This window comes from Hippocampus guttulatus, chromosome 16 (genome assembly GCF_054856545.1).
Source record: "Hippocampus guttulatus isolate MCC_2025c chromosome 16, RoL_Hgut_1.0, whole genome shotgun sequence".
In the NCBI taxonomy this organism is placed as follows: Eukaryota; Metazoa; Chordata; class Actinopteri; order Syngnathiformes; family Syngnathidae; genus Hippocampus; species Hippocampus guttulatus.
The window spans coordinates 10,930,356-10,958,279 of record NC_141276.1 but is presented as its reverse complement, the minus strand read 5'-3'; the positions used below and the strand labels follow the sequence as shown (position 1 = coordinate 10,958,279).

Below are 27,924 nucleotides of genomic sequence, written 5' to 3'. Positions count from 1 at the left end.
GAGGTGGAGGGGGAGAAGGGGGGTGGTGGGTTCGGAATATTAGAGCGAACAGGAGGGCTGCCATCATTTGCTCCATTTCTCTCCGGCCTCGTCAGCTCATCCTGGCGCGTGCGTGCGTGCGTGCATGCGTGCGTGCGTGGAAGAGAAAGAAAGAAAGAGGTGGGAGAAAAACAAAACGCTGGGACCGCTTGCTTTTTTTCACTGTCCCCCCCCCCCATCCCCTCCAATTGTGTTTTTACCTGACGTGACGGCAGCAAGCGACGAGATTCGTGCACGTTCCACGGTAGGAACGCGCGCACTCTCACACGCAAACATCCCGTGACGCGCACATCAATGTTTCATTTGTAGCCCGCTCGGCGTCCTTGTTGCTTTTCTTTTCTTTCTCTTTTTTTGTGCATGTACTGGAGACGCTCCAATTTAGTATGATATTTCTGGGCCATCAGCAACGGCAGACGTTCTAGGATAACGCGCGCAAACGGCAGGTTTACGTGCGCGGCCGACGACCGTCTCCGCTCCCCCGCTCGCAGATCCCGCGGGGCCACGCCCCTTTACCTTGACCACCGAATGTGATTCATGTTAATAGGCGCGTGTGTGTGCTGCTGCTGCTGCTGCAAAAAAAAAAAAAACGGTTCCAGTTGGACCAGAACATGACAGCCGGTGTGTAGAGTAGAACCTCAGCAGTGTATTTAAAATAGAAATACATGACCGATAGCAGTCAGTTAGGGTGCAGCTATCATTACCTACATGCCGTCAATATCCAGCCTGTCATGGCACAAAGACGGTGTCCGGGCCTTTAGACGAGAGGTGACGTGAAAGTCGTGACCTCTACCTTCCAAGTGAGAAATCGGCCCGTTTGGGAACCACAAAATGCCAGGAGGAAAGCGGCCCAGACAGAAGCAATCGAAAGCAGAAACATCCCATTAGGCAGAACCGATGGATTAGCCTGCCGCGTCACAGATAAATGAGCCAACCAGCGCTCGTTAAACTCCCCGAGTCCTAAAAATAAAAAACAATTGAACCGTATCTTTGTACACAAAGAGGCCGTGAAGGTGGTTGAAGGCGGGTTGTATTGATCCATATCATTTCTCGCCGGGACAACAACATGTTTTATTCAGTGCGCACGCCACTGTTGCTTTGTTTGGCTCCTGGATTCCATTTAAAAGGCTGCAGTTCAGGTTCTGCCCACGAAAAAAAGAGATCAGAACATATTCCTCCCGTCCTAAAGGATTTACACTGGGTCCCACTCAGCTGTAGAATAGATTGAAAAATTCTGCTACTGGTTTACAAAAAACTGAATGTCTTTGGTCCTTGAATACATTAAAGAAATGCAAATTGAATATCAGAGGCCAGCAGACTCGGGTCAATTAGAGAACCTCAGAGTCCAACGCAAACACGGTGAAGTGCCATTTAGCTGTTATGCTGCACACAAGTGGAATAAGCTGCCAAGAGAACTACAATTAGCCCCAAGTGTAAATGCTCTTAAAACCAGTTTAAAAAAAAAACACTTTCTCCCCTGTACCTGTGATTAAAGTCTTTTAGAGCATTTCGATAATCGATCATATTTTTCCAAAATCATCACTTTCTTGCGCTGCTTGATAATTTTAGCAAAATTTGAGTTTCTCTACTTTGCTTTTAAATGCCTCATATTATATTAAAAAATTTGAATGTCTTAAATTTGTTTGCCTTTTAATGTTGCTTTGTAACGTGAATGTTACCTTGAGTATGAAATGCACAATTCCACATCAAGATACCTTGCTTTCACTCTGAAAAATAATCCCTCGTTGAGTGAGTGGTTAGTGTGTCGACCTCACAGTGCAGAGGTCGTGGTGTTCGATCCCGGCTCCGGCCTTCCGGTGTGGAGTTTGCATGTTCTCCCCGGGCACTCGTGGGTTTTCTCCGGGTACTCCAGGTTGCATGTACACTCAAAATTGTCCCTAGGTGTGAGCGCGGATGGTTGTTCATCTCTATGTGCCCTGCGATTGGCAGGCAACAGGTTGTGAGTGTCCCCCTCCTACTGCCCGAAGACAGCTGGGATAGGCTGCAGCACACCCCCATTCCCCAACCCCGCGACCCTTGTGTGGAAAATAGATGGATGGATGTTTTTCTTGGGTTGAGGTTTTTTAGTTTGTTTGTTTGTCTTTTCTCAGAATCTCTCAGTGAGGGAATTCCGTTGTCCTTGTCTTCCCTCCTGTCACACGTGCTCTTAAATTTTCGACTCTGCGCTACATCTGAAAGTGGGATTGCACAATCCCATCACTGTGGAAAAATCCCTTTTAAAACTTTTGCTTAGGTAGGTAAATCTCAATCAGTGTCCGAGCAAATCATCTTTATCTTTTCTCTGGGACTTCCCCAATCATTCCCAAATTCAGACAAGGGGTATCAAGAGATTCCATGACTTTGTCACTCGGGAAATAATCATTTACAAATCTTCTGGTAGGGTTGGGGTTGTCTTCACTCTGGGGAAAAAAAAAATCCTGTCATGTCTGAGTCAGGGAATTCCAAGGTTTGTGTCTTCTCTCCTGTCAACCGTACTCATAATCTACTCATTTCTAAATCCAGTCAAATTGTAAAGAGAGATTCCACAATCCCGGCACTCTGGAAATAATCCCGGTTAAATGTTCTGATTCAACTAAAATTTGATGATTGCATTAATTGGAAATCTCAAAGCAAGGGAATTCCATCATTCTTGTCTTCCCTCTCCTCTCTGCTATTTTCAAAAATAGCCAAGGTGCGTTATTCACACCGGATTAAAATATTTGACATGCACGCCGCTTTAGAAATAATCCTTCATAAACCTTCTGCGTGGGTTGGGATTTGTTGTTAGTCTTTCCCGGAATCTCTGATTAAGGGGGAACCCATCATGCTCGTCTTCCTTCTCACCCTTTCCCAGCCATTTCGAAATCCACAAAAGGTGTTGATAGTGATTCCGTAATCCCGCCACATTGATAATAATCTCTCATAAACCCTTTGTTGTTTCTCTTTATCACAATCTCGGAGCAAGGGAATCGCATCTTTAATCCAGTCATTCCCAAATCCAGTCAGGGGATGAAGAGAAAGTCCATATTCCATCTGTTGTGGAAATAATCTTCCGATAGCATCGGGCTTCTTTTGTTGTCATTTCTATTGATCAATTCCAAGATGGTAAAGTGGCATTTACAGGTCAAATAATTTTTTTTGGGGGGGGGGGGGGGGGGGGACGGAATCTGGAATTGGGATGGATCTCTATTGGTAAAGTTTTCTGTAGTTTGCGCTCTGTCGCGTTCATGGAGTTCTCCGCCCACCCGTGTTGTGGGAACTCCAGTCCACTGCTGGGAATGATGCAACATAACCAGCTCATCGATTTGATGGCCTCCTGAATTGAAATAGTAATGGCAAGATGGAGTCATAAAAAAAAAGGAGGATAGTGCTTGTTAATGATTAATTGGAGGTTGTCAATTGAAGTTTTATCTTGACCGCCCTCTTTTCCACCTGTTCCCTTCTCATCTAACTGGCCTATTGTCTCTTGTGATTTTCCTTTCGTGTGCCATAATGAGAAGCCAACCTTGTCCGATGGCACAGTTGCAACTGGGCGGCCCTGCTGAGAGTATCGATCCCAAGCGGCGCGCGAGACCGTGGAGCGTCTGCGGGAGGTTTTGTGTTGCCGCGCGTACACAAAAGGCTCCTTTATCCTGTAGTCATGGAAATGTTCCGCTTCCGCGACCCGCGCATCCTGTGGCCGACTTGGTTAGCCATTTTACCGGTAACTGGACCCTTAAAAACCTTAAAAAAACATTTGACATCTTACAGCCAATCAGCAAACAAAATACCGTTTTGGCCCGAATATAAGACGGTGTTTTTTGCATTGAAATAAGACTGAAAAAGTGGGGGTCGTCTTATATTCGGGGTCTAGACATTATACCCATTCACGCCACTAGATGGCGCCAGATATCATTGTAGCGAATGCTGAGCTTGACTCCCCAGGCCAAAGTGAACCCCTGCCACGAAGAATGAAAATAAAAATAGCGGTAGCACGAAGAAGAAAAATAAAAAAGAGCGGTAAGAAAGAAAAGAGAAGAAAATAATCAAAGAGATAACAGAAAATGGAGAAACGTAGCGACAATCTGGACAAAATTGGGTCGAAGATCGGCCAGGTTAACCGCCAGCTGAGGAGAAGTTATGATGTACTGTAATTTACATTTCAACAAGCAGAAGCCATTCATTTACAAATGTGATTGAACTTTAGATTTGAATGAGGCAAAATAACATGCTTTTTCTCTCAAATATATTGTTATAATCATTTGTTGTTTCAGATGTACTGTAATTATTTTCTGTATGAAAATTAATTTGGTGTTCAAAAAGTCTTTTTTTCAATCTTGAGTCTTATAATGACTCTTATAATCAGGGCCGTCTGGCCAATATGGTAAGAATTCGGGAAAAACATACCGGACAAAACTAAGCTAAGTAACGCCCTGACTATTCTGTATTTTATTAAATTTTTTCTCGGCAGATGCTGATTCCAATACAGTATTTGGCAGAATAAAATTCCGATAACATAAAATAATTTTTCACGTCATTTTAGGATTGATTGGAGTGAAAAAATGCAAACCGTAGTGCCCCGAAGTCAACGGGGGCCGCACTGCTCAGTGGTAACAGGATATCAGTGGATGTCAACAATGTCTTTGACTGCCGGCCCAGCCCGCAACCCGCCCCCCCCCTTCCAGGCTCGTGGTCTCTTCGCTACCAGACGGCCATTGCTCATAGTGAGACATGCTCGTTTAAAAGCCACTCAGACAGATTTACTGGAGCGGGGACCCATGTTAGCAATATTGGATCTTTTTGTTGTGCCCCCCCCCCCCCCAATTTTGAATTCCAGAGCACGCTGTCATGGCCAGATGAATAGACGAAAGTATTTGTGATAACTAGCGCCAGTGATACTGACAGAAACGTGCTAAAACGTGGGATGTTAGCTTTTAGAAATTAGTGCAAAGCATATTAGCCTATTCTGTGGAAACAAGTATTTACTATCCAAGTGCAAAAATGAATAGAAACATTCTTTGTGACATCGGAATCATAAGTGAGCATTATTAACACTGTCTAATGATATTTTTTAGAAACAGCTGTAATACGTTATAGTGTGTGCGGGTGTACCTAATCAAACGTCCTGTGAGTGTGATTGATCTTTACTTGTCCCTGGAGGTGTCCAGGCTGTGAGAAAGTAAGAGTTTCAGGCTCTGACCTGTTTTGTTTTTGTTTTTTGCAGGGGGGGGGGGTGCAGAAAAAGTTCAAAACCAACATTTTCCCCAGGAGCTCATCAGCATGCAACTTACTGGGTTTGGAACGTTTTTATCCTGGTTTTAAACTCCGATTGGTGTCTTTTATTTGTGTGCTTTCAGGTGATGTCAGGCAACTTGGAGAGTTCTTCCAGAAAGTCCGTGATGATTGGCTGATTGGTTTCAGCCACAGGAAAATAAAGCAAGCTGCTTTAGCAACGTTACAACATGCCAAAGGTTACACACACACACACACACACTTGTAATGCCCACAACATGGCTGCCTCTACTATTGCTTCAGTTATTTTGACATGAGACACAGTTCAAAATCCAATCATTTAATTCCCGTGAACTTTCCAAGTCCAGGATCGCAATTGGACTTTCCGGTATACCTACGAGGAACAAAGTACAACACCCCAATATACTTCCCAGTAAAATTTCCTTGTACAACTCCTGAGTACAGGTTCAAAGCAGAAATTTCCAGTGTGAAGACCGATGTCGTTGATTTTGTTTTTCCCCCAGACTAAGTGAGTCAGTGGGGTCAATCACTCCTTCATGGGCCCATCATCATTCCGGTCCGTGTGATTCCGGCCCCGACGTTAACGGGCTGAGCCTTATCTCACGGGTGGCGGGTCGAGGCGCTGCGCTGTGACTGGCCGAGTGCGGGCGAGAGTGCGATGCAGATTGGAGGATGTCGGGCGACTGGGATGAAGACTTGTGCAAGAAGGCGCTGATGCTGGTGGAGGAGCTGTGCTTCAACTCGCCTCGTGGACACAGCCAGAGTGAACTGTGCCAGGAGTTCAGCTACCTGCTTCGGGGACGCAACAGACAGCTGGATGCAGGTAAGGAATCTGGACCCAACGGTACCAAACTGAATTGGGATTTTAATGGACAAGTGCAGTTGATATGAATGAGAAGGCCCGATACGTGTATCATGTTGGTCATGGTTTAGGACTCTAAAAGAATATGCTGGTGGACTGGTTAGCGCTTTGGCCTCACAGTGCAAAGGTGCAGGGTTCGATTCCCGTCTCTGGCCTTCCTGTGTGGTGTCTATGTTCTGCCCGTGCTTGCGTGGGTTTTCTCCGGGTATTCCGGTTTCCTCCCACATTCCAAAAACATGCGTTGCAGGTCAATGGAACACTCTAAATTGTCCCTAGATGTGATTGTCAGCACAAACGGTTTTATGTCTATGTGTGCCCTGTGATTGGCTGGCAACCAATTCAGTCTGGACCCCCGCCTACTGCCCAAAGACGGCTGGGGTAGGCTCCAGCACGCACTGCGACCTTTGTCAGGCTAAGCGGATCAGAAAATGGATGGATGGATGGAAGAATATGGTGAAATCCAAACTGAACTAAACTGGCGGAAAGTTTTCCATTTGCGGCAGTATCTGAACTGAAATGAAGCAAAAATGAGGATTTGATTTACCCGCACAACTCCTATCAACTAAAAAGATCCCAAAATGGGATATTTGGCATCCTCTCAAACCGAACCGTAACGTACCACTCGGTGGCGTCCCGACCGCTGACAATGGAATGACGCATGTTAAAAGTCAACTGAGGATGTGTGCCGTGGCATGTTTGCTGCCGATGATCTACGTGGAGTGCAAACAGTTTCAAAAGATGCGGATAGGTGAAATATTCACGGCCGCATCCCGTTTGTTTTACGAGCCTCCGAAGAGTCTCACGACGAGAGCTCTTTGATTGTGAGCTCCGATGGACGCGGCGCTCGTCGGCGAAGGCTCTTACGCAGATTGGCGGTCGGTGCACGTCGCCATGTATATTAGCCCGGATTGGTCACCGCCTCGGGAGATTTGCAACTGGAAATGTCAGGTCGCAGCCCAAGGCGATTGTGTCGGAAGTCTGCGAGGCCCTCGGAGGAGCGTAAAAACGGCTTTGTCAGCCGAGCGGCGAGCGGTGGCAACAGGATGTGATTGACAGCATGTGTCAGAGCCCATCGTGACAAAGACAAACCTTCCTCACCGCCATGCTGCTCACACACCAAAACGTGCTTGATTATGTCGACAGACGCTTTGGCCTGAGAGCAAGATCTTTTTTGGTCATTGTTTAGGGTTTGTTTATGTCTCTTTTTTTTCTTTTTGCTGGTTCTTGGTGTTATTTTTGTTTTGTTTTGATTGTCTTTGCTTTTATGAGTCTGCTTTTTTTTTTACTTTTATGAACAGCTTTTTATAAGCGACTGTGGTTGTTTTTTTCAAGTGCTCTGTATAAAAAGTTGAATTGAGCCGTTGCTCTTTTTTTTAGTTCAGTTTTGCCTTTTATTTTGTTTTTGATGGTTGTTTTTGTCATTGCCATACGTCCTTCATTTGCTGGGGGGATTGCTTTTGTTTTTGATTTTTTTTCCCCCTTTGGTATACTTTTTGTGTTGTTTTAGTCTTTTCATAATGGCTTTGCATCTTGTGCTTTATTTGTATTTGTTGTTTTTGACAAATGTTTAAAAAATGTGGTCTCATTTTGAGGGTTTTTTCTTTGATTTTGTCTGTAATGATGAATTTGTTTTTTATTTTGGTTTTGATTTTTCTTCTTGTCTTTGAGTTTGGGTATGATTTGGTCTGAATTTATTTTGTCTCTTTTTTGTCTTTGATGATTTTTGTCTATGATCGGTTTGATCTTTGAGGATTGGTTTTGCCCCTTTTTTGCCTTCATTTTGTCCTATTGCTTGTTTTTGTCGTTGATGTTGCCTTTCATTATTCTCTTTGCTGTCTGTTTTTTAAAATATAGAATCAGAGCGCTATCAACACATCCTGACATGTTGGCCCCTACTTCCATTTTTGTTTTTTTTTCCCCCTACATCCGCTCTCCCCTTCAACCCCCCCAATCAATACTTGAACCTTACTCATAGCCCTCGCCAGCCTCGGCCTTAAATCACCGGCAGCTTCCTTTTCACCCACCTCTCCTTCACACGTGCTCGTTTTCATTAACTTCCTTGGGACAAATGAAAAGCAGGAACGGACGCGCTGGCCAAGAACCATCTCCCTCCGTCTATTATTGTCCCCAGAGGCACTCGTAATATTTCTTCGCCCTCTCGTGGGGCTGACTGAGGCGAGCGCAATATGAAAAAGCCCTCCCGAATCTCCTCCCACCCCCGCGTCTTCGCAATCATATTGCTGAGGAACAAGTGCCGATTAATGACATACACAGACTGATGAATAATTCACAGGAGGCAGGCAGGCAGGCAGAGGGCATCATGGGAAAACTGCCAGCAAGCAGCCGGCGTTTTCCAGACGCTTTTCACAATTCCGCCGCTGAGTGATTGAACGTCTTGGCCCAAGAAAAGATGACCTTGAGAAAGAGAGCCTTTGTTATTTATTTGATAACTTGAGTCCAAATGGGAGCCTCGCTCTCAAAATTGCGTGACTTGGGGAATTGTGGCCCTTGTCAAAGTGTCAAAGTTAGCTTGTCAACTAGATGTTTTTTCTGTTAGTCATGAGTTATTTCATCAATTGGTAGTGACTGCAGTTACTCAGTTCTATAATCTGTGTGCCAATTAGTGTCCTGGCTTTCCAATCAATGTTGTTAAGCTAACGAGCGTTCGGGCGTTGCATTTGCAGAGATCTCTGTGAGCCTGCTGTCGGTGATCGTGACGTTCTGCGGCATCGTTCTGCTGTCAGTGTCGCTCTTCGTGTCGTGGAAGCTATGCTGGCTGCCGTGGCGGGACAAGGAGGGCGGCGGCCTGAGCCTGACATCGGGGCTATTGCCCGGAAGCGCCGGCGTGGGCGGCATGCCCGGCTCCTCCTTTCTGCCGCCGCTGCTGCAGCGCAAGGAGGTCCAGTCGTCGTCGTCGCTCTACCCCTCGCTCGGCCAGCAGGGGCAGCACCACCCGCACTTCTCCGACCTGGTGGGGCTGGAGAGGGGCGATGGCGGCGGCGGCCTGGTGGGCGGCCCGCATGAGACCCAGGAGCACTCCTACCTGGACATGGACTCCTATCCCAACAATGCTGGTGAGACACTTCATAAAATAAAAATAATACATTTTTTTTCTTTCAACAACTGCGTTTTATTTTCTTGAAAAATATTCATTTCCCTCCTCTCAAAGAATCAGATTTTTTTTCTCACCTCCGAAAATGACTTCAACCATATCATGATAAGATTATCATTTTTCTTGTTTTAAAAAAAAAAAAAGAAGAAAAATTCCGCTACCTATTTTAAGAAACTATGCAACTTTGCATTATTATCTATCCAGCCATTATCTGTGCCGTTTTATCCTTACAATGGTCGGGGGCACATTAGTATTATTGTAAAAATTCATTTATATATATATATATATATATATATATTATTAAAAAAATTACCTCATTTACAAGAGCCACAAAATAATGTCAAGAAAAAAAACTGACTTTGCCACTCCCACTCAAATGATCACACCCTATGACTATTTTCTGTTTTATAAAAGGGCTATTTTCTACCCAATTTTTTTTTTCCCCTTGAAAAATCCAAACTTCATTGGTGAATTTAATTTCCTTTGTATGCTAAGTCTTTCATGTAAATGTAAAGCTACCGTAAAGCTTTTTGTTTCCATGGTTATCATCACATTTTCCTTTTAGGGCTGCATCATGCAAAAAAAAAAAAAAAAGAAAGAAAAGCAGAAAGGCCTTTCATGTTGAGTGAGCTGTTCCGAAGTGTTCCTAATCAAGTGCCCTGTGAATGTACATGACAGTGCTATTTAAAGTGTGTGTGTGTGTGCGTGTGTGTGTGTGTGTGTGGGTGTGTATGCACGTTATAAATAGCCCACACTGCACTGCTATCGCCAGTCTTGTCTGGGGGAGGGGCCCGTATAGAGTCCCTCGAGCTGGCCCCCATCAGAATAGAACTAATTGGGGCGTTTTGGTGTCCCCATGGTGACGTTGCCTTTTTGTCATTTCATTGTTAAATGCCGACTTTTACAGCAGCATGTTGTTTCTTGTCGTGTCTTGGGTGTTTTTTATGCTGTTGAAGACATCCAATGGCAGTTGTAGACCATGCTACTTGCCCCAAAGTCAGCTGGGATCAACTCCAGCTCACCCACCATGCAAATAAGCATATGCCACAGAGAAAATGGATGGATTGATTCAGTAATCATCTGAAAAGAGGAGAAAAAGAAATGTTTTTGCAGACCCCCCCCCCCCAATATATATATATTTTTTTGGGGGGAAGGGGTTTCCTGGAAGAAACAAAAATCTTGAAAATATTCAGAATTCCCAAAATAGATGCTTTTTATTCTTGCAAAGCAGAAATCATTTGTTGAAAGATTTTTTTCCCTTAACAAAAAATTGGTGTGAAAATGGGGGAAAACAAAATTCTAAAGGAAAAAACACCAATATTTTTCTCTGAAAAGAAATATCCTTTTCAACAAAATAAGAATGTTTTTCAAACTGAAAAAAAATCTCCAATTGTTTTCATTTTCATCAAAAATGGAAAAAAATACTTTCTTGAAAAAAATTATTTTCAAACATAAAATTGAAAAATAGGAAATATTCTTCATCAATAAAATATTTTCAAATATTTTTAAAAAAGTTTAACAGTAAAAACATGTTGACGATAAATGACTTCTCAAAAAAAAAACATACAAAAGCTCTTGAGAATAAAAAAAAGAACTAGTATTGAAAAATGGTTTTAGTTTCTGCTTCCACAGTAATTAAGGCTGATTTTCTTCCTGATTTGTGTTTGTGTGTGTGTGTGTGTGTTTTTTTTTTTTAACATCAGGAACTCTCAAGCTGAGCCAAACGTCTCCGGACGTCCCCAACTCAGAGGGCGGCACCCACCCCCACAAAGATCTGCCCAATGCCGTCTCCCAGCAGCAGGTCACCGCACGGTCAGTTTGCACATGAAAACCATAAGTGGCATCATTAATTGACATTATGTATTGTATTGTATTGTATTCATCAGTTCACGACATCATCAAGGGTAGCGGCTTGCTCAGCATCTGCGACAAAATGGCCCAATCAAAGGATTAGATTTTATCCCCCACCCCAAAAAAAGACAAACTTTTATAATTATGTTTATTTTCTAAATGAATAAATAAATAAAATACAAATGTTCCAAACCCCCCCCCCCCCCCCCCCCAGGACTTTATTCTTGCAGAATTACAAAGTTCCTTCATGGGAGGGAAAATATTAAAGCATTTCATCTTGAGTTTAATCATCAAATTAATTCCCTTGGCTTATAAAAGCCTTAAGTGCACTCAAACACATGTTTAGTTTATATTAGACCGGGTTTAAAAATTAGTTTGCAATAAGGCCAGGCTGTTGGAAAGGGTCGCACTGGAAGTGGCATCACCTGATATCCTGTTGTGTGTGTGTGTGTGTGTGTGTGTGTGTGTGTGTGTATACATATGTTCAGGCCCAAGCCGATGACTCACCAGCTGTCCAGTCCCGACTTCCACGGCGAGGAAAAGGAGCAGGTGACCAGCATCGGTCAGATCAAACCCGAGCTCTATCGGCCCAAAGGCGACCAGGGTGACGGCAAGCAGGGCGAAGCCTGCGGCAAGATCAGCTTCCTGCTGCGCTACGCCTTCAAGTGAGCACACACAGGCGCACACGCACGCTAGCCAAGGTGGTGGGAAGGTGCTGAGTCAGCGTCTGCGCTGAGCCTTATTGACTTTATGTTCCTTGGCCGCCGCCTTCAAAACAGAAATCTTCCCAAAACGTCTCCAAGGTGGCTTGCACCTCCATCCACATCAGCATCATTTTATTGTCTGCACCAAAAACACACAAGATAATGAATACAGAGAACCGGCGAACAGCAATGATGGTACACACTTACCGGACACAACATTAGGGACGTACGATGTAAGTCACATAACCCTTTCAAGTTATGGGGTGACATCCTCAACAAGTATGCTCAGTGATTTAACAGCCACTTGTCAACGAGAAGTGGGTTTCCCCCCCCATTTTCATCTCAGGGCGAAAAGCATCATTAAAAAAAAAAAGACAAAAAAAAACTCCCATGAAAAATTGAAAAAAAATCTTCAAAAACAATTTTGGGGGAAAAAAAAGACTATTCTTAAAATATTTTTAAAGAATTGTACTAGTCTGAGCGTGGCCGAGGTTTCGCAGAATCGTGAGGGCATCACACGGTGGGCGGTGGTGGCATTGCGCCCTGTTCCCATGTGGCCCATGTGTCGGTTTTTAATGGACTTGCCGATTGAATGTTTGTTCCCGGGAGAACGCAACGAAGATTGACTCTGTTGTTGTGACGCCGGCAGAATCCGTTAGTGTTGTCGCGCGCTAGCAAACATGCTATCCCACGCGCACGTTCTGCTTTGGCTCCATAATGAGCCTCAGGAGTGGACCGCGTCACATCATAAATCATCTTGCGCTGGCCCTCCTAAATGGGCCACATGGATGCATTTAATCATGAAGCTATCCCGTCGCCTGGCTAATTCCTGCCACACGTGTTTGTGTTAGTGTGTGCGCGTGTGTTGTTACGCTTTCAAGCGGCTCAGCATTTATAATTCATGCGCCGCCTTTTACTTTCCTGCCCATCAGCAGTTTGTGGCGCCTTCGTAATGCTTCAATTTGTCGCCGCCGCTGCCAGGTAGAAAAAAAAAAGTCAAAAAAACAAAAACATTGGAATGCAAGCTTGTTTTTTTTTTTCCAAAAGACGCCCACTTTGTCAGCGGCGCTGTATCAAGCTGAGAGGACTTTCGAGTAGCTCGCGGGTTCTCTTGCAGTAGAAGGTCTTCAAAATATTAGACACGGCTCTATCACTGTATGCTGTAACAACATTCATAAATATTTTGTTACATGAAAGCAATGTCTACCAAAAAAGCAAATACCGAATATAAACATTAAAAAAAAATGCTGCCTTGTTTTCTTAATGGAGTCAGTGGGTAGGATTTTGAAGATTGGATTTGGGAATGCTGAAGAGTTGAAGCTGCTCACCGTTTTGGACAGTTGTGGACTGTCAATTAAATGATGAAATTATTAATTCATCTCCAGGCTTTGTTCGCTAATTGTTATCATCTCCATCCATGATGTTCCATGAGTGTTATTGCTCTAATTGCCATAATGGAGGTGAACAGTGTGCTCCGATCGGGTGCTTTGGTTGCCTTGTCGACAAGCTTGTGTGGCGAATTTGTGGCCTAAAGTTCACAGTGAGCGGATAATGAAGAGGCGACATGCCGGCTAATAAGCGCGGACACCGCATAACGAGGTCTGATTAGTAGCCGCCCTCTAATTAAATACGCCATGTTGCAACACACACACACACACACACACACACAAACCGGTTGTTGTGCTATTCTGATCCGCCATTGCTCCAGAGACAATCAACCTCCCACCTTGTTATTTGTGTACACAGCCTGTCCAGGTGTGTGTGGGCCGAGCATGTCTGGCGTATTGGCCTAAAACGTGTGTGTGTGTGTTTGTGTGTGTGTGTGTGTGTGTGTGTGTCAGCACGGAACAGTTGGTGGTGAAGATCCTCAAAGCATTGGATTTGCCGGCCAAGGATGCCAACGGTTTTTCCGACCCTTACGTCAAGATCTACCTGCTGCCCGACCGCAAGAAGAAGTTCCAAACTAAGGTAGGCTCACCTGTCCGAAGTTTGCTGCCTCCAAGAGCTGCTGTTGATGATCTAAACGGGAATTTTGTCACGTGGAATTCGTTAGCATCAACAAGGTGATCTTTTGGGATGACTGGATGCTGAGCAATTTGCTGCCTGAACAGGCTGCTGTATAAATGGAAATTGGAATTTTGGTTATATGATTATATAACCAAAATTCTTAGGTTATGCCGTGTTGTATGGCGCTATGTCTTCAAGCAGCAGAGGATCATTGTTTCTCTTCTGACTATATTGCTGCCTAAACGGGCCGCTGTGAAGAGTGAATCAGGGTTTTGGGAACAGTGGTTGGTTGTCTATCTTGAAGCGACGGAGCAGAATCAAATCAGGCCCGACTAAATTACTGGCAAGATAGGTTGCGGTAGACACTGAAAACAAGGAATTTTGTCATCTGGAATCTAAGTGATGTTGCACCAACGCTACTGTATGCGTCGAAGCAACACGCAGCCCGCTACTTCCGCTTCGCGCTAGCTTGCGCTGCTAACAGGAGATGACGGGGCGCTAATAATAAGCGGGAGTGACAGATCCTCTCTAAACGACTGAGCAAGCATCGCAAACCAACGCCTTGTTGCCGTCTTTGTTCATTCCATCAAACGCTTCAATTCTTGCGGTGAATCAGCAAACTGTACAGAGGGATGAAGTCAATGTGCTCGTTTTAGCATCTTTCCATGTCTGCGGCGCAAACACAAAATGACATATTTTTGTGAGACCAGATAGGAAATTTTTAATGAAGGTCAGTTGAATTATCTGCCTCTGCGGGATTTAATTTTGCGCTCTACAGCCGAGCATAAAGGTCGCGCTTCTTTCTCAAGGACGTTTCAGTGAGTACGACCTTGCAATTAATCAAGAGGCGTGTTGATTTGGAGTATGTGTGGGGCCCTTTTTCTTTTTTGTTTTTGTTTTAGGCGGTTTACGAAATGTGCCATCGTGGTGGGCCGGAAATGCGGGAATGAAACATGCGTAGCGTTAAGCGGTGATGATGGGATAACAGCGGGAGAGGCGGCCAGATAAGAAGCGAGAATCAGCGAACGTGTCACGGGAATTAATAGCTTCTGTGCAAACCAGGCAATTGTGCCAGTCCCCAGTGCGTAGTTCTCCCATTTTTCATGGGCAAAGAGAGATGGTACAAGGTTTGAGAGGGAGTACATAAAGGAAAGAGAGAACAAAATGACCAATGACAACAGCATCAGTGGCAGCTGCTAGTACTTGATTGGGGTAAGTGGTTGAAAAACAAGGAGGTAAAAAAAAAAAAAAAAGCACGCACAAAGCAGAAAAAAAAGTGAATAGCAACAAATTTCGGAAAGTGGTTGGGGAGCCAGGTGGTTATAAAAAGAGAGTGGGGAAAAAAAAGCAATCAAAAAAACAATAAGACCTGGTGAAAAGTGGCACTTGGGCACTTTGTTGGACAACCGGGTGCTAAACATTAGTGGGGAAGAAACAACGGCAGGTAATAACCAAAGACAACAATAAGACCTTTTGGAACCATCAGGACGGAGAAACGAGAGAGCAAAAAGTGTTGATAAAAATGACAACGATACATAGCAAGACTTAGTCGGGGAACCCGGCCGGACGAAAAGAAGAAAGACGAGCAGAATAATCAAAGATGGAAGAACGTAACAACACCTTTTGGCGCTTGAAGAGGGGTAAAAGAGCTGCAAAATGACCTTTTGGAATTTGGTTGGTGATCCTGAAGCTGAAAGGAAAGCACTGAAAAGCAACAATAAAAGACATGAATGACTTGCTTGCGATTTACGGTCTGTAGGTGCACAGAAAGACGCTGAACCCCGTGTTCAATGAGACGTTCCAGTTCGGCGTGCCTCTGAACGAGCTCCACTCCCGCAAGCTTCACTTCTCCGTCTACGACTTTGACCGCTTCTCCCGCCACGACCTGATTGGGCAGGTGGTTGTGGACAACCTGCTGGACTTCAGCGAGGGCAGCGGAGACAAACCAGTGTGGAGGGATATCGTGGAAGGCACCGCGGTGAGTCACCACCGTTGGTCAAATTTGAGTAAAATCACGTCAAAGGCCAAGTAAACGAACCTTGATTCAGTTCTCTTTGCGTACATTTTGCAAGTTCAGCTTGTTGCCCTCCATTAAAAAGCATGCATCTTAAAACAGGTCTCAATTTTGGTTCTGATCCATTTCGAAGCTAAGCCTAACGCAAACTGAACTATGACCACTGTGCAGGGTAAGCCTGAACTGAATCCAAAGGTAATTTGTTGAGACGTGACCGGTATCTTAAAGGAGTAACGTTAAGCTCATAATGTGGCTCTGACACAAATGTGACACAAAAGTGGACTAACATAGACCTAAAAGACCGAAAATGGACATAACTGGTTTCTCAGATAAATTCCTAACCTAAAAAAACTAATGTGGAGCTTATTTTTTTTATTTCCTCACGAGGGTCGCGGGGGGTTCTGGAGCCTACCCCAGCTGTCTTCGGGCAGTCGGCGGGGGACACCCTGAACCGGTTGCCAGCCAATCGCAGGGCACACACAGACGAACAACCATCCGCGCTCACACTCACACCTAGGGACAATTTAATGCAGGGGTGTCAAACTCATTTTTGTCATGGGCCACATCGTAGTGACCGATTCCCATGGAGGGTCGTTATGACTGTGAAAACATATAATGAAGTCGAGAATAATGGTTCACTCAATGATTGTTTCAATTAGTGTAATGAGGGATTTGGTAACAAGAAAATGCTGACAATATCTCGCTTATTTATTATATATGAAAGGTTGAAATTTTGGTACAGATTTTAGCAATCATCGTAGAAGTTGACGTGTTTGATTTGCTTTCGCGGGCCACATAAAATGACATGGAGGGCCAGATCTGGCCCCCGAGCCTTGAGTTTGACACATGTGATTTAGACTGTCCAATCAGCCTGCCATGCATGTTTTCTCCGGAGTACCCGGAGAAAACCCACGCAGGCATGGGGAGAACATGCAAATTCCACACAGGAAGGCTGGAGTCGAGATCGGACCCGCGACCTCTGCACTGTGAGGTCGTCGTACATGAGTCTAAGACTCATGTACACTTAAATGTACATGTACACTTAAAAAAAAAAACGAAAAGGACCTGACCTTGTGAACGTCGCATTCACATTGCACTTAAACCAGAGTGAGACCATATCGAACAACCAATTTAGGCCAGAGCGCTACCTGATCAATAAATGTCTTTCATTAACAGCTCACCGTTTACGTTGCGTCTACTTGCTTCTTTTCCAAAAAGCACATTTCATGTTCGCGTATTGAATACTGATCGGCGGTTGACGTTAAGTCGTTGAGCCCTCTAACCGTTTGCCGTTCTGGCGTGTTCCTTCAAAGTTACTTTTGATGAGCGGTGCACACGCTGCCACGTATCTGATTGGCCGACTGAACAACGATAAGACGCATGCAGACTCCGAATGAGGAAAAAGAAGGGCGGCCAGTCCATTACAAATGAAATATTCATACGAGACAACTCATGGAAGTCTGATTTATTAAATAACTGCAGTCTCCAGGAAGAAGTATCGATCCAAAAGGGATGCGAGGCATGAAAAGAAAAGAGTCACCGCCTCCAGTCGGCAGTGACAGAGTGGCGCATGATTTTATTTACAGCGGCACATCACCCGGCCGCCTCGAAAGCCGCTAACCGCCTTCTTTCTCCCTGCCGCCTGCCATCTGAATCCGCAGGAGAAGGCCGACCTCGGGGAGCTCAACTTCTCGCTGTGCTACCTGCCCACAGCCGGCAGACTCACGGCCACAGTCATCAAGGCCACCAACCTGAAGGCCATGGACCTAACTGGTTTCTCAGGTGAAGGGGTAATGTAATTTTCAAAGAACTGATCTGAATGTGACTGCCTTCTCAGGTGAAGGAATAATATAGGCCTGAAAGAAGTAACATGGAAATGAGTTTTCTCTGGTAAATACTGAACGTCGTTCTAAAAAGACCAACTTGGATTGGCTCACTGGGTTTAGGACCATGTGGAACAATATGGTTTTCTCTGGTAAAGGACCAACGTGGACCAGACTAATGTTAGACTGGTTTGTCAAGTATAGGACAGGCTTAAAAGAACGAATGTGGAACTGACGGGTCTGTTCAACAAAGGACCAAAACTGACCACAAAATGACGAAGCTGCACCTGACTGGTTTTTCTTAGGTACTGGCTAGTTTTTTAAAAAAAAATCAAACTTGAGTAAAGAACTGCAAAATTAGCTAACGGTATATGATCAGTTTCTCATGTAAAGGATTACCTGGAACTACTTTGTTTTCTCTGATAATTGACTGACACAATCGTGACCAGTTTTACAAGGGCAGTCATACCTCGGTTTTCGACCTTAATCCGGTTCAGAAGGCTGTTCGAAAACCGAAACCACGCTCTTTAAAAAAAAAAAAAATCTTTATTGAACACGTCTGCTCACAATGGAACGCTTACACGAGGAAGCGTCACTTCCTCATCTACCCAAAGACGCGTCACTTCCTCGTGTAAGGAAGGCGAGAGGAGTCAAGTGGCGCATTCAAGTGCGCTCAGTTTGGTCGAGAACCGATTTTCGGTCGTAATCCGAGGCATAAAAAAACCCGAAATTTTTGGTCGAAAGCCGATTTGGTTGTGAACAGAGACGTTCGAAAACCGAGGTTTGACTGTAAAGGAGAAATCGAAATCTCGTAAACGATGAATGACTAACTCGTATCTCGCGTGAAGGACTACCTGGAAATACTTGGTCTTCTCAGGTAATGGACTCACATGAGCCACAGCAGTTTTTCTCACGGCAAGGACAGCACTAGACCTGACTAGTTTTCTTTGGTAAAGCTGGTCCTGGTTCTGGTTTTAAACCCAGAGGAGATCGACTCTGTTCTTGAAAGGTCAGGTTTATTTTTTGTTCCATGATTTTTGCTACTCGACAGCAGTGTGAACATTCTGGCTTGTTTTTGTCCAAGAAAAGCGACACCTGTTTGCAGGACGTCTTTGACTGACAGCCGTTTTATTACTCGCCGCTCTGGGAGCAGCAATGGTGGCGGCAACAGTAGCGTTAGCATTAGCCACATTGCCCTCCGGGAATAAACGAGATGGCAACTGTTATCGCCAGCGTGTTCTCGACATTGCCAGACAGACGCTCGGGAAATAGAGTGCGGAAAAAAAACAAAAAACAAAGACGGCAGCGTGGGTGTGTGCGTTTCCCAGGGCGGCGCGCTGCTGAATGAATAACAAAGCATATCAACCTGCTGATTTTCATCCGATGTTCCCCAAGGTGACTTCACATCACATCGCGTTCTGGACACATTTATTTTAATCAACGTCTCTCTCTCTTCCTCTTCCTATCAGACCCTTACGTGAAGGCCTCATTGATCTGCGATGGTCGCCGGCTGAAGAAGAGGAAGACATCCATTAAGAAGAACACGCTGAATCCAACCTACAACGAGGCACTGGTGTTCGACATTCCCAACGAGAACATAGAGAGCGTGTCCATCGTCATCGCCGTGATGGACTACGACTGGTGAGCCTTTGCCGTGGACCCGCCCAGCATCAATACTTGTGACGTCCAATTTATTAATTTATTTTCATTTCTTTTTAGCATCGGTCATAACGAGGTGATAGGAATGTGCCGTGTGGGCAGCGATGCCGACGGCCCGGGGAGGGAGCACTGGACCGCCATGTTGGCTAATCCACGCAAGCCAATAGAGCACTGGCATCAGCTGGTGGAGGTAACAAGTGGAACCCTGAGCCCAATGTAGCCCCTTAGCGTTAGCCCTCACCTCTTACGCAACCATACAATGACTTTTTTTTTTTTTTTTTTTTTGCCGTCTCTGCAGGAAAAAGCAATCGGTACGTTTGTGTCGACGAAGGGCGAAGCGTCACCCTCCTCCAAGCCACACATCGTGGTGGATAGTCCTCACTCCGATTAAACGGGTCAGTTGTTTATTCCCCCTCTGCGTTGTGCGTCTCTATTTGTTTATTGACGAGCATCCTTGCTCGGTCGTTACAGTAATCTGTGTGACAACTATTCCTTAAGCTGCCGGTTGTCAGGCGGAATGTGAGAAGAAAAACGGGTCAAGTGTATAAAATCTGAGCCTGACAGCGAACGTGGCGATGAAGAATTTGTCATATTTGGGCGTTCTCAGGCAAAGGCGTGCATATCATCCCATGTTACAGCCATGTGTGGATGCTGCATTGGCAGAACAAGGACAAGAGTACAAGGACTGTGGCATTATTGTTATGGTTCCAGGCCAGTCCGGAACAGGATCGAATCCCGCAAATGCAGTCGAGGATAAGATCGAGTACAGAAAAAGGTTTATTTCTGAAATAAGGTCACGAGACCGACAAAGTACGATAAGAAAACCTTTACTTGTCTCGTAATGGAGAAATTCCCAATTTACAGCAGCAAAATGATGAAAGGGAGAAGTAGAAGAACAAAAAGTATATAAATAAATCAAGTGCAACATAAATCGCTGGGAACAACCCAGGGCTAAATAACGCTAAGAACAAAAGAGCTTGCAAAAGGCAAGAGAAAAAAAACAAAATGCAAAATCACTTCACAAGGAAAAGCCAATAAATGAATAAAACAAAAACATGCCAAGGATAACACTACCAAAACAAAACAAAGATGACAAGAGAACCAAACCAGGATACGAATAGGACTAGGAACGAGCTCGAGAACGACGAAGGTCTAGAAAATAAGCACTTGGGCGTGAGACGTGAGCAAGGCGAATTATCCGACAACTGGCACTGGATTGGCAGTCTCTGATAACAGGTGACGGATAATAACATGACGAGGAACAGGTGCGGAATGGAAAGGAGCGCCCTCCACCTGTTAGAGACAAAACAAAACCAGAACCAATGTCAATTCCAAGAGATGGCATAAGCCTTACGCCATCTCTCGTAAGGGTTTAGATTTGTGGTCTTGACTTTGGCTTTGGGTTTGTACTTCGGGGATTGGTATTGAGCAGGGGTCGGCAACCCAAAATGTTGAAAAGAGCCATATAGGACAAAAAAAACAAAAAACAAATATGTCTGAGCCGCAAAAAAAATAAAAGCCTTCTATAAAACTTACAATGAAGGAAAGACATGCTGTATGTACTGTATGTAGGAGACTGGACTGTCTCAGAATTGTTTGTTATTCATTCCTTTTTTATGTGTTCACAAACGCCCCCATAGAATTTATTTTGTGATTTCCTCGCTTGATTTTTTTGTTTTGGTGCATTATTTTCGCTTTTTTTAGTGTCAGTGAAGTGATCATGAATTTCCGTTTTTCGGAGGCTGTCTTTGAACGCCTCTCGAGTCGAACGAGAAGAGAGAAGGCACGAAGTCGGACGCAGACGTGTCTGTGTTTGTCGAGACTGTTAAAAGCATAAATAAAGTGTACGTTTTAAAAAACCAACACCACAGCTCTCCTTTATCGGAGCTGCAACATGTATCTATATCTAATTGAGCTATATTAGCCTACTATCAAAATCTTTTTCCATTTTCAAACATTTTTTATAAAGCTCCAGGGAGCCACTGGATGTCGTTAAAGAGCCGCATGCGGCTCTGGAGCCGCGTGTTGCCGACCCCCGGTGTAGGGTGATGGTATTCATTTTACTGTCTAGGGTTTTGGTTGAAGATGGGATTCAGTTTCAGGTTTCTGTTGAGTGCTTGACATGAGGGCCAGCGTTGAGATTTCTCGGGTTCGGGTAAGGTCAGAGGGTCGTGGCTTATACTTTGGAAATGGCTACTGGAATGGGTTTGGGGTTTCGGCTTGGGTTTGGGTTCGTGTTCGTGCTTGATTTAGAGTTGGTATGAAAGTTAGGGGTCGAGTGTGTAAAAGCTTGCGTGCGATCAAGAGTCTGTCAGATGTGGGCGCGCTCTAAAGTTCTTATATAATGCCTCAAAGCCTTTTCTCTCCTCTACCCAGTCGAGCTCCTGCCGTCAGCGGCCTAATTTTTCTTCATTTCCGCTTTTTCCTCAGGTCCACAACCGTCTCTCCACCTCCAAATGTTTCCTTTTTCTCTCCTCTCATCTGTGAATACACCTTTTCTTTCCATCAAAGAGAAACTCGGAGATACACTCGACGTTGTTGTGCTTCCGCTCAATCCGTCGACAAAAATAAACAAACCAAAACAAAACGAAAAAAACCCAAAAACAAACGACGACCACGCAGCAGCGGAGACAACCACACCAACTCACAGTCAGTTTGCTGTCTAGGCGTAGTTGATATGTAGTATTTGCTCTAGGCGGCGTTTGCTGTGATAAACTCTTTAAAAAAAAAAAACATTTCAAAAATTAAGCCATCCTCAAGGGGGGTCACCTGGAGCGGGACCAAATCTCTTGTACAAACTCTCAGAGAAGAAGATTGACCGTATCATACAAGGTAGCGGGACCTGCTGGATTCACCGGGCCTTGCAGGCCTTTGATGCACCCGAGCCCAGGAGGAAGGAGGACCAACGTGGTCTTCATTGATGTCAAAGGAGCCAGGACAGGACTGACTGTCGCCTGAGCATGTTACCTTGTGTCCTTCTTCTTCACGCATCCGGTCGTCATCATGGCTTCTTCTTTTAACATTCTCGGGACGGAGCAATGTGAAGTTTGGTACCAGGAATGCGAGGGACGCCTAAAAACACTGTCCGACTTTTCCCTGGTGGATGCATCCCAGGGGGAGAAAAAAAAAGGATTTTGCTTTGAATTTTTCCCATCACGAGCTTTAGAATCATCGAGTGACACGTGGCACACGTCTGTGTTGCTTTTATCCGTGTGTTTCCGTGTTCGTTGATGTGTTTGTTTTGTACTTGTGTGTGTGCGTGTGCGTGTGTGTGTGTATACGTATGCCTGTGTGTCCTAGTGACCTCCTGCTGTGATCATTTCTCCCCATACCCTCCCTGCACCACTTCGTCTTGGTCTGACTTTACCGTCCCCGCCCCCTCCCCGCCCACCCCCAAACTTCTACGAGTTGTGTCTCACATCATAAGGATCCATATTGTTGTGCGAACAATATCCAGATGGCAGAACATCGACATTGCAACATCAAATAAAACGAGTTGGGCAATCACTTCAAGGTTGGAATTTGGGTTGCAACTGCTTAAACTAGGCGGCCCGGTGGTCCAGTGGTTAGCGCATCGACCTCGCAGTGCAGAGATACCAGGTTCAATTCCAGCTCCGGCCTTCCTGCGTGGAGTTTGCATGTTCTCCCAGGGCCTGTGTGGGTTTTCTCCGGGTACTCTGGTTTCCTCCCACATTCCAAAAACATGCATGGCAGGCTGATTGAACACTCAATTATCCCTAGGTGTGCGTGTGAGCGCAAATGGTTGTTCATCGCTGTCGTGTGCCCTGCAATTGGCTGGCAACTGGTTCAGGGTGTCCCCCGCCTACTGCCCGAAGACGGCTGGCATAGGCTCCAGCCTCACCCTTGTGAGGAAAAGTGGATCGAAAATGAATGAATAAATGAATGAACTGCTTAAACTCCACCAGGAAATTTTTTCCCCCACATGAATTCCATAGTTTTGGGCTGAGGGCTTCTGTGGAGTCTGAGAGTTCAACTCCATCAAGGGGCGTGGACCACGGACATTTCCGTGGACCGAAACCGGCTTTTGATTTGAGCTAGGGTTTAGGTTAGGGTTTGAAACTGGGTTGGCAATGTGACATTTTCCCACGTGGTTACGGTTCGGGCTTCTCTGGAGGCTAGAAAATTGACTCAGATCAGGATATGCAACATGGATGTTTACAAGGAGTGAAACTTCACAGAAATCATCTTACAAGTTGTTTTGGGGGCGGAGACTTAGGTGATGTTTTTACACTTACATTTCATGGGTAAGGGTTTTTAGGTTTGGGATTTGGCTCCCAACACTACCAAGGCGCTATTTTCTCCACATAAATCCCATAGATTCAGGACTTGTGGGGCTTCCCGGTTAAGTTCACTTCACTTGCAACATTGTGTCTCGGGGGCAATTTAGTGAGATGGTCGTGTCCATCTGTCATGTAATCGCTGGAAGGAAGGGAGCTCTCCAAAGGGACAATAGCCACAGCGTGTTGGAGTCTTTTTCAGCAATTGTCCTTCAGGGATCCTCCTCCTTTGGAGCATAATTGTTGTTGCAAAAGTATTGGGACACACCTCTATAATTAAGTGGACAATCGGGAAGGGAACCACCAAATTTAAATCCAATAAAACTACATCTCTGAACGCTGAACCCCATCGAGTGTAGCGTTTGCTGTGAGCAGGCTCTGCTCATCCGTATATAGACCAGTAAAAAGGATGGCTCGTTCAAGATCGGGATAATCCATGAACCACTCCAATTGAACTGCAGGGCCATACGGTCGCCTAGTGGCAGTTTATAGGCACAGTTGGAGTTGCTTTTAAAATACAGTCAAACTGCTCACCTGACTGATCTTACAGTCTGTGTAACGGCGCACTTTCTCACCGCCTCATGAAACCCTTCTGGCCTCCCACCCTCTTCCTCCCTCCCGGTGTCGTGTAACTCTGTCGTGCTTCGCTGTTTTGTGTGCTATGCGAAAACCCGGGCGACGGTCAAAAAAAAAAATACAAAAATGTTTGTTTTTTTAAAATTCATCTGGTAAAAGGAATGGAGACGAGTGTGAGTGTGCGTCACGTGACTTGTCGAGTATGGATCAACTTTGTCCGAGTCAAAAAAATTATAGATCCGGCGGTCCCAGGGCTCCATGACGCGCCCCATCTCGCATCCGCTCGTCAGCTCATTTTGACCCCACTTAACCACCATGCTGCCGCCTCGTTTTAAACGCGCCCCCTTTTCTCGTCTACCTTTTTCACCACTCATCCTTCCCTGTCCTCCATCTTGTCCCCCGCCCCGGCTGTCTTGTGGTGTTGTGAATGGTCGCGATGGAGATCTGCATGCTTCTCAATTAACACGAATGATGTCAACTCGATGCAAAATGACATAAGCAACACTCAGAGCTATTAAAAAAAAAAAAGAGAAAAGAAACTGATGAACTAGTTACTAACACAACTAATGACCACAATGATGATGCGCGAGGTAAATAAGTGTTTTCTCTCTGTGTCAGAATTAAGATGCCTATTTATCAATTGGAATTATTTTTGAAATGAAAAGGGTTTATTCTCAAGTATGTTTTCTTTTTTTGAAGCCGGGGAGCAATTGTTTCAGTCCGGGGAGAGTGAAGCAATGCCATTGGAAATAAAAGATCATGTAGCCCGCTGGCGTCTATGACTTCTTTCACATGTGTGCCATGTGTAGTGCTGCTGCACACTCGCAGCCAACAAACGCAAAAAGAAGACAAAAAAAAAGAGTATTATATAATATAAAACATGGCAAAAAGTACCTTCACTCCATTTTTAAGTGTATTTTTTTCTTTTTTTGCTGTATTTTTTTCCATTTAATATTTTTGTCTGTTTTATGGATATTGTGTTTTTGTGTATATTTTTCTTTCATTACTTTTGTCTAAAGGGGTGTTCACACGGCACACATTTGCTCCAGCGCTGCACCGATGTATTTTGTTGCGATATATTTTGCACCGCAGCAAATTGTGTGGAGCGTTCACACGTACAAAGCCGCTGAGCGTGTCTGCACCGGCACAGCGTCGGTGCAGCCCCACTTGCGTTCACACGGCAGTTTCTGCAGCGGAGCAAAACGACAGAAAACAAATGAGCTGTCGTGTTGGTTCTTTTTAAAACGTATACACAACTCAAGCGACTACTGGACAGGCGCGTCCTTCTCCTTCTCGGTCTCCGTGCCTTCTGCTCGAGAGTGACCGCCCCCGATAACGTAAATCAACGATGACTTCAATGACACTCAGAAAAGCAAACATGTAATGCGCCAAACTGAAAATCAAGAGAGGAAATCACAAAATAAATTATATGGGGAGCGGGGGGTTGTGAACACACAACAAATGAACAAACCACACAAACAACTCCGAGACAGTCCAGTCTCCTACAAAAGGAAAGATGTTACCAGCCAAGTCTTGTGTCGTTATTAAACAAACACATGACGGAAGTCCGACAGAGCGCGAAAGCAACGCATTCTCGCCGTACGTAAACTCTTCACAAGCATTTGCTCTGGAGCAAATTTAACCCAGTTGCGTTCACACGTGCAAATTTACACCGGTGCTGCTTCGCTAACGAGCATTTGCTCTGGAGCAAATTTTTAAACCACCTCCCTGAGGTGGATCAAATTTGCTCCGGTGTAAGTTGTTTTCCGGGGCTACGCCGGAGCTAATTTGCACGGGTGAACGCTCTACTGGGGCAGCCCCGGCGTAGCACCGGACCAAATCTTGCCGTGTGAACACCCCTTAATAGTTTTATATTTTTAATCTAATACTCTTCTTTATATTAATGGCTAATTTGAGCAAATATTGTGTATTTATCATTTTATATTTTCGGAACATTCTGTGATTCTTTGTTTTTTGCCTTTTCTAATATTTTTGTTTTTTCTAATATTTGTGCACTTTATATTCGGAATCTCATTTGTGTATTTTTCACAGAATATTAGTGTAATTTTTATTTAATATTTTAAATCAGTTTTTGTGTTTTTGTATATTATTTGAAAATATTCTAAATAATGTTTTTGTATTATTCTTTGATATTCCCTTTGTAAAAATTTTGTCCTGTGTTCTAAATATTTTTCCTTTTTTTTCCAAGTGGTGCCTTCACACATACTTGAGGAATTGTCATCATCAACATTTTGAATTTTGCAATAACATTTTTCGTCCTCAAACACACACACTCTATATTTTTTTTCTATTCTAATTTTATGTTTTTTGCATGAGGATTTCTTTTAATTTCTTTGTGGGGCGGGCACCCTATCATTGCCTCTTTCAGCGCACATCCAGTATGTATACAATGTGTAGGATGCTGCAAGAAGAGGAGCACTGACTGTACAGACCACACATCAATATTTGTCTATCAGGACCGACCAAATGTGCTCTGCATTACGTCATCAGTGTGTAATTATTAAGCCACTTTGCCATGAATTCTTTATCATAGCAGCATTTATTTTGCCTAAATGCAAAATGGAGCACGACTTGGTTTCGTTGCCGCCATCTGGACGCCCCCGAACCCCTCATAGAATCCTCATAGAACAGAGTCATTTCCTCCTCCTCGAGCTGGAGATCACCACGAGGAAGAAGAGCAATCTGGAATGCTACCGGAAGATGACAATCCAAGAGGGAATGGGGGATCTGTGTGAGTGTGTGGGACAGAGCTGGATATAGACACACACACACACACACACACACACACACGCACGCACGCACACACATGCGATGACGCACCAGCCCGAAAAGAAATATAGGCGGGGAGAGATGAGGGGGGTTAGCGTCTCCATGGCAACATTCCCACTGACGAGAAGAGGGAAAAAACTCATTTAGCCATGAAGACATTTGACTCAGTAATATCTCAAATGTACATTTAAAATACTGGTAGTTTTCAGTGAATATTTATATATTTTTTGACTGTTTTCTCCAGGTTTTTTTCTCATATTTGTATATAACTTTGATATGGGGATTTTCTTTAAATATAAGTTTTGTTTTCTTTAGTTATTTAAAAAAAACGTCTCCCTAATATTTTTGTATCGTATACTGATTCTGTAATATTCACCCCACAAATGTTTAACATTTTAGATTTCTGCATTTTTAAAAATATTTTCTTTGATCCTTTACGTGCAATTTCCAGCTATTTTTAAACATTTGTGATGACTAGTTTATTCTCTTTGTGTTGTGATTTTTATTTTTGTCAATCGTAGTATTTGGTTATTTTTTTTCTCAGTTTCTTTTTTTTTCTTCATTTTTTGTCTTTATGTTCAATAGTTTTCCTATTCTTCAACAACCAGCAATATTGCTGTGTCGGTTCCCAACATTTTTGAATAATTTTCTAACATTTTTGTTGTATGTTTAGTGCGGGACAGCTGTGTATATAGACTCACTTATCAAACATAGAACGCACCATCTCCAGAAGAAAAACGTGAAGGGAGGGGGTGAAGGAGTGAGCGTCACCATGGCAACGTTGCCGTCGTGCAGAAGAGGAAAAAAAATATTTTAATGGGAAAGACATTTGACTTAAGTGAACTGAGAGAAGCGAGGAGTGGCGCGGGGTGATGTGACGGGTCTTGGTCGGAGTGCGAAATGTTTCTACAACACGCTGACAGGCCAGGCAGGCATTAGCTGCTGAACATAACAAGAGCG

The 27,924-nt window shown here is 44.3% G+C and overlaps 1 protein-coding gene across 2 annotated transcripts; it reads left to right on the top strand.

The window, feature by feature from the left end:
• The first annotated feature begins 30 nt into the window (after positions 1-30).
• On the top strand, positions 31-24,944 carry syt3 (synaptotagmin III). Of its 2 annotated transcripts, none has more exons than XM_086133444.1 (13): positions 31-283; positions 5,373-5,486; positions 5,772-6,091; positions 8,815-9,204; positions 10,946-11,054; positions 11,582-11,758; positions 13,639-13,765; positions 15,564-15,782; positions 17,480-17,600; positions 19,111-19,282; positions 19,361-19,490; positions 19,599-19,695; positions 21,731-24,944. In XM_086133444.1, the coding sequence occupies exons 3-12, from the start codon at positions 5,941-5,943 to the stop codon at positions 19,689-19,691; spliced, it is 1,689 nt and encodes a 562-aa protein (XP_085989570.1). In that variant the 5' UTR covers positions 31-283; positions 5,373-5,486; positions 5,772-5,940; the 3' UTR covers positions 19,692-19,695; positions 21,731-24,944. The 2 variants fall into 2 exon arrangements, with proteins under 2 accessions (XP_085989570.1, XP_085989571.1); XM_086133445.1 differs by having other exon boundaries at positions 46-159.
• The last annotated feature ends 2,980 nt before the right edge of the window (positions 24,945-27,924 follow it).

Excerpts from the sequence above, each read along its gene's own strand:
- syt3 (XM_086133444.1), top strand. The coding sequence starts at position 5,941 with ATGTCGGGCGACTGGGATGAAGACTTGTGCAAGAAGGCGCTGATGCTG. Across the intron at positions 11,759-13,638 it reads CTGCTGCGCTACGCCTTCAA|CACGGAACAGTTGGTGGTGA; the intron begins GTGAGCACACAC and ends TGTGTGTGTCAG. Across the intron at positions 13,766-15,563 it reads AGAAGAAGTTCCAAACTAAG|GTGCACAGAAAGACGCTGAA; the intron begins GTAGGCTCACCT and ends TACGGTCTGTAG.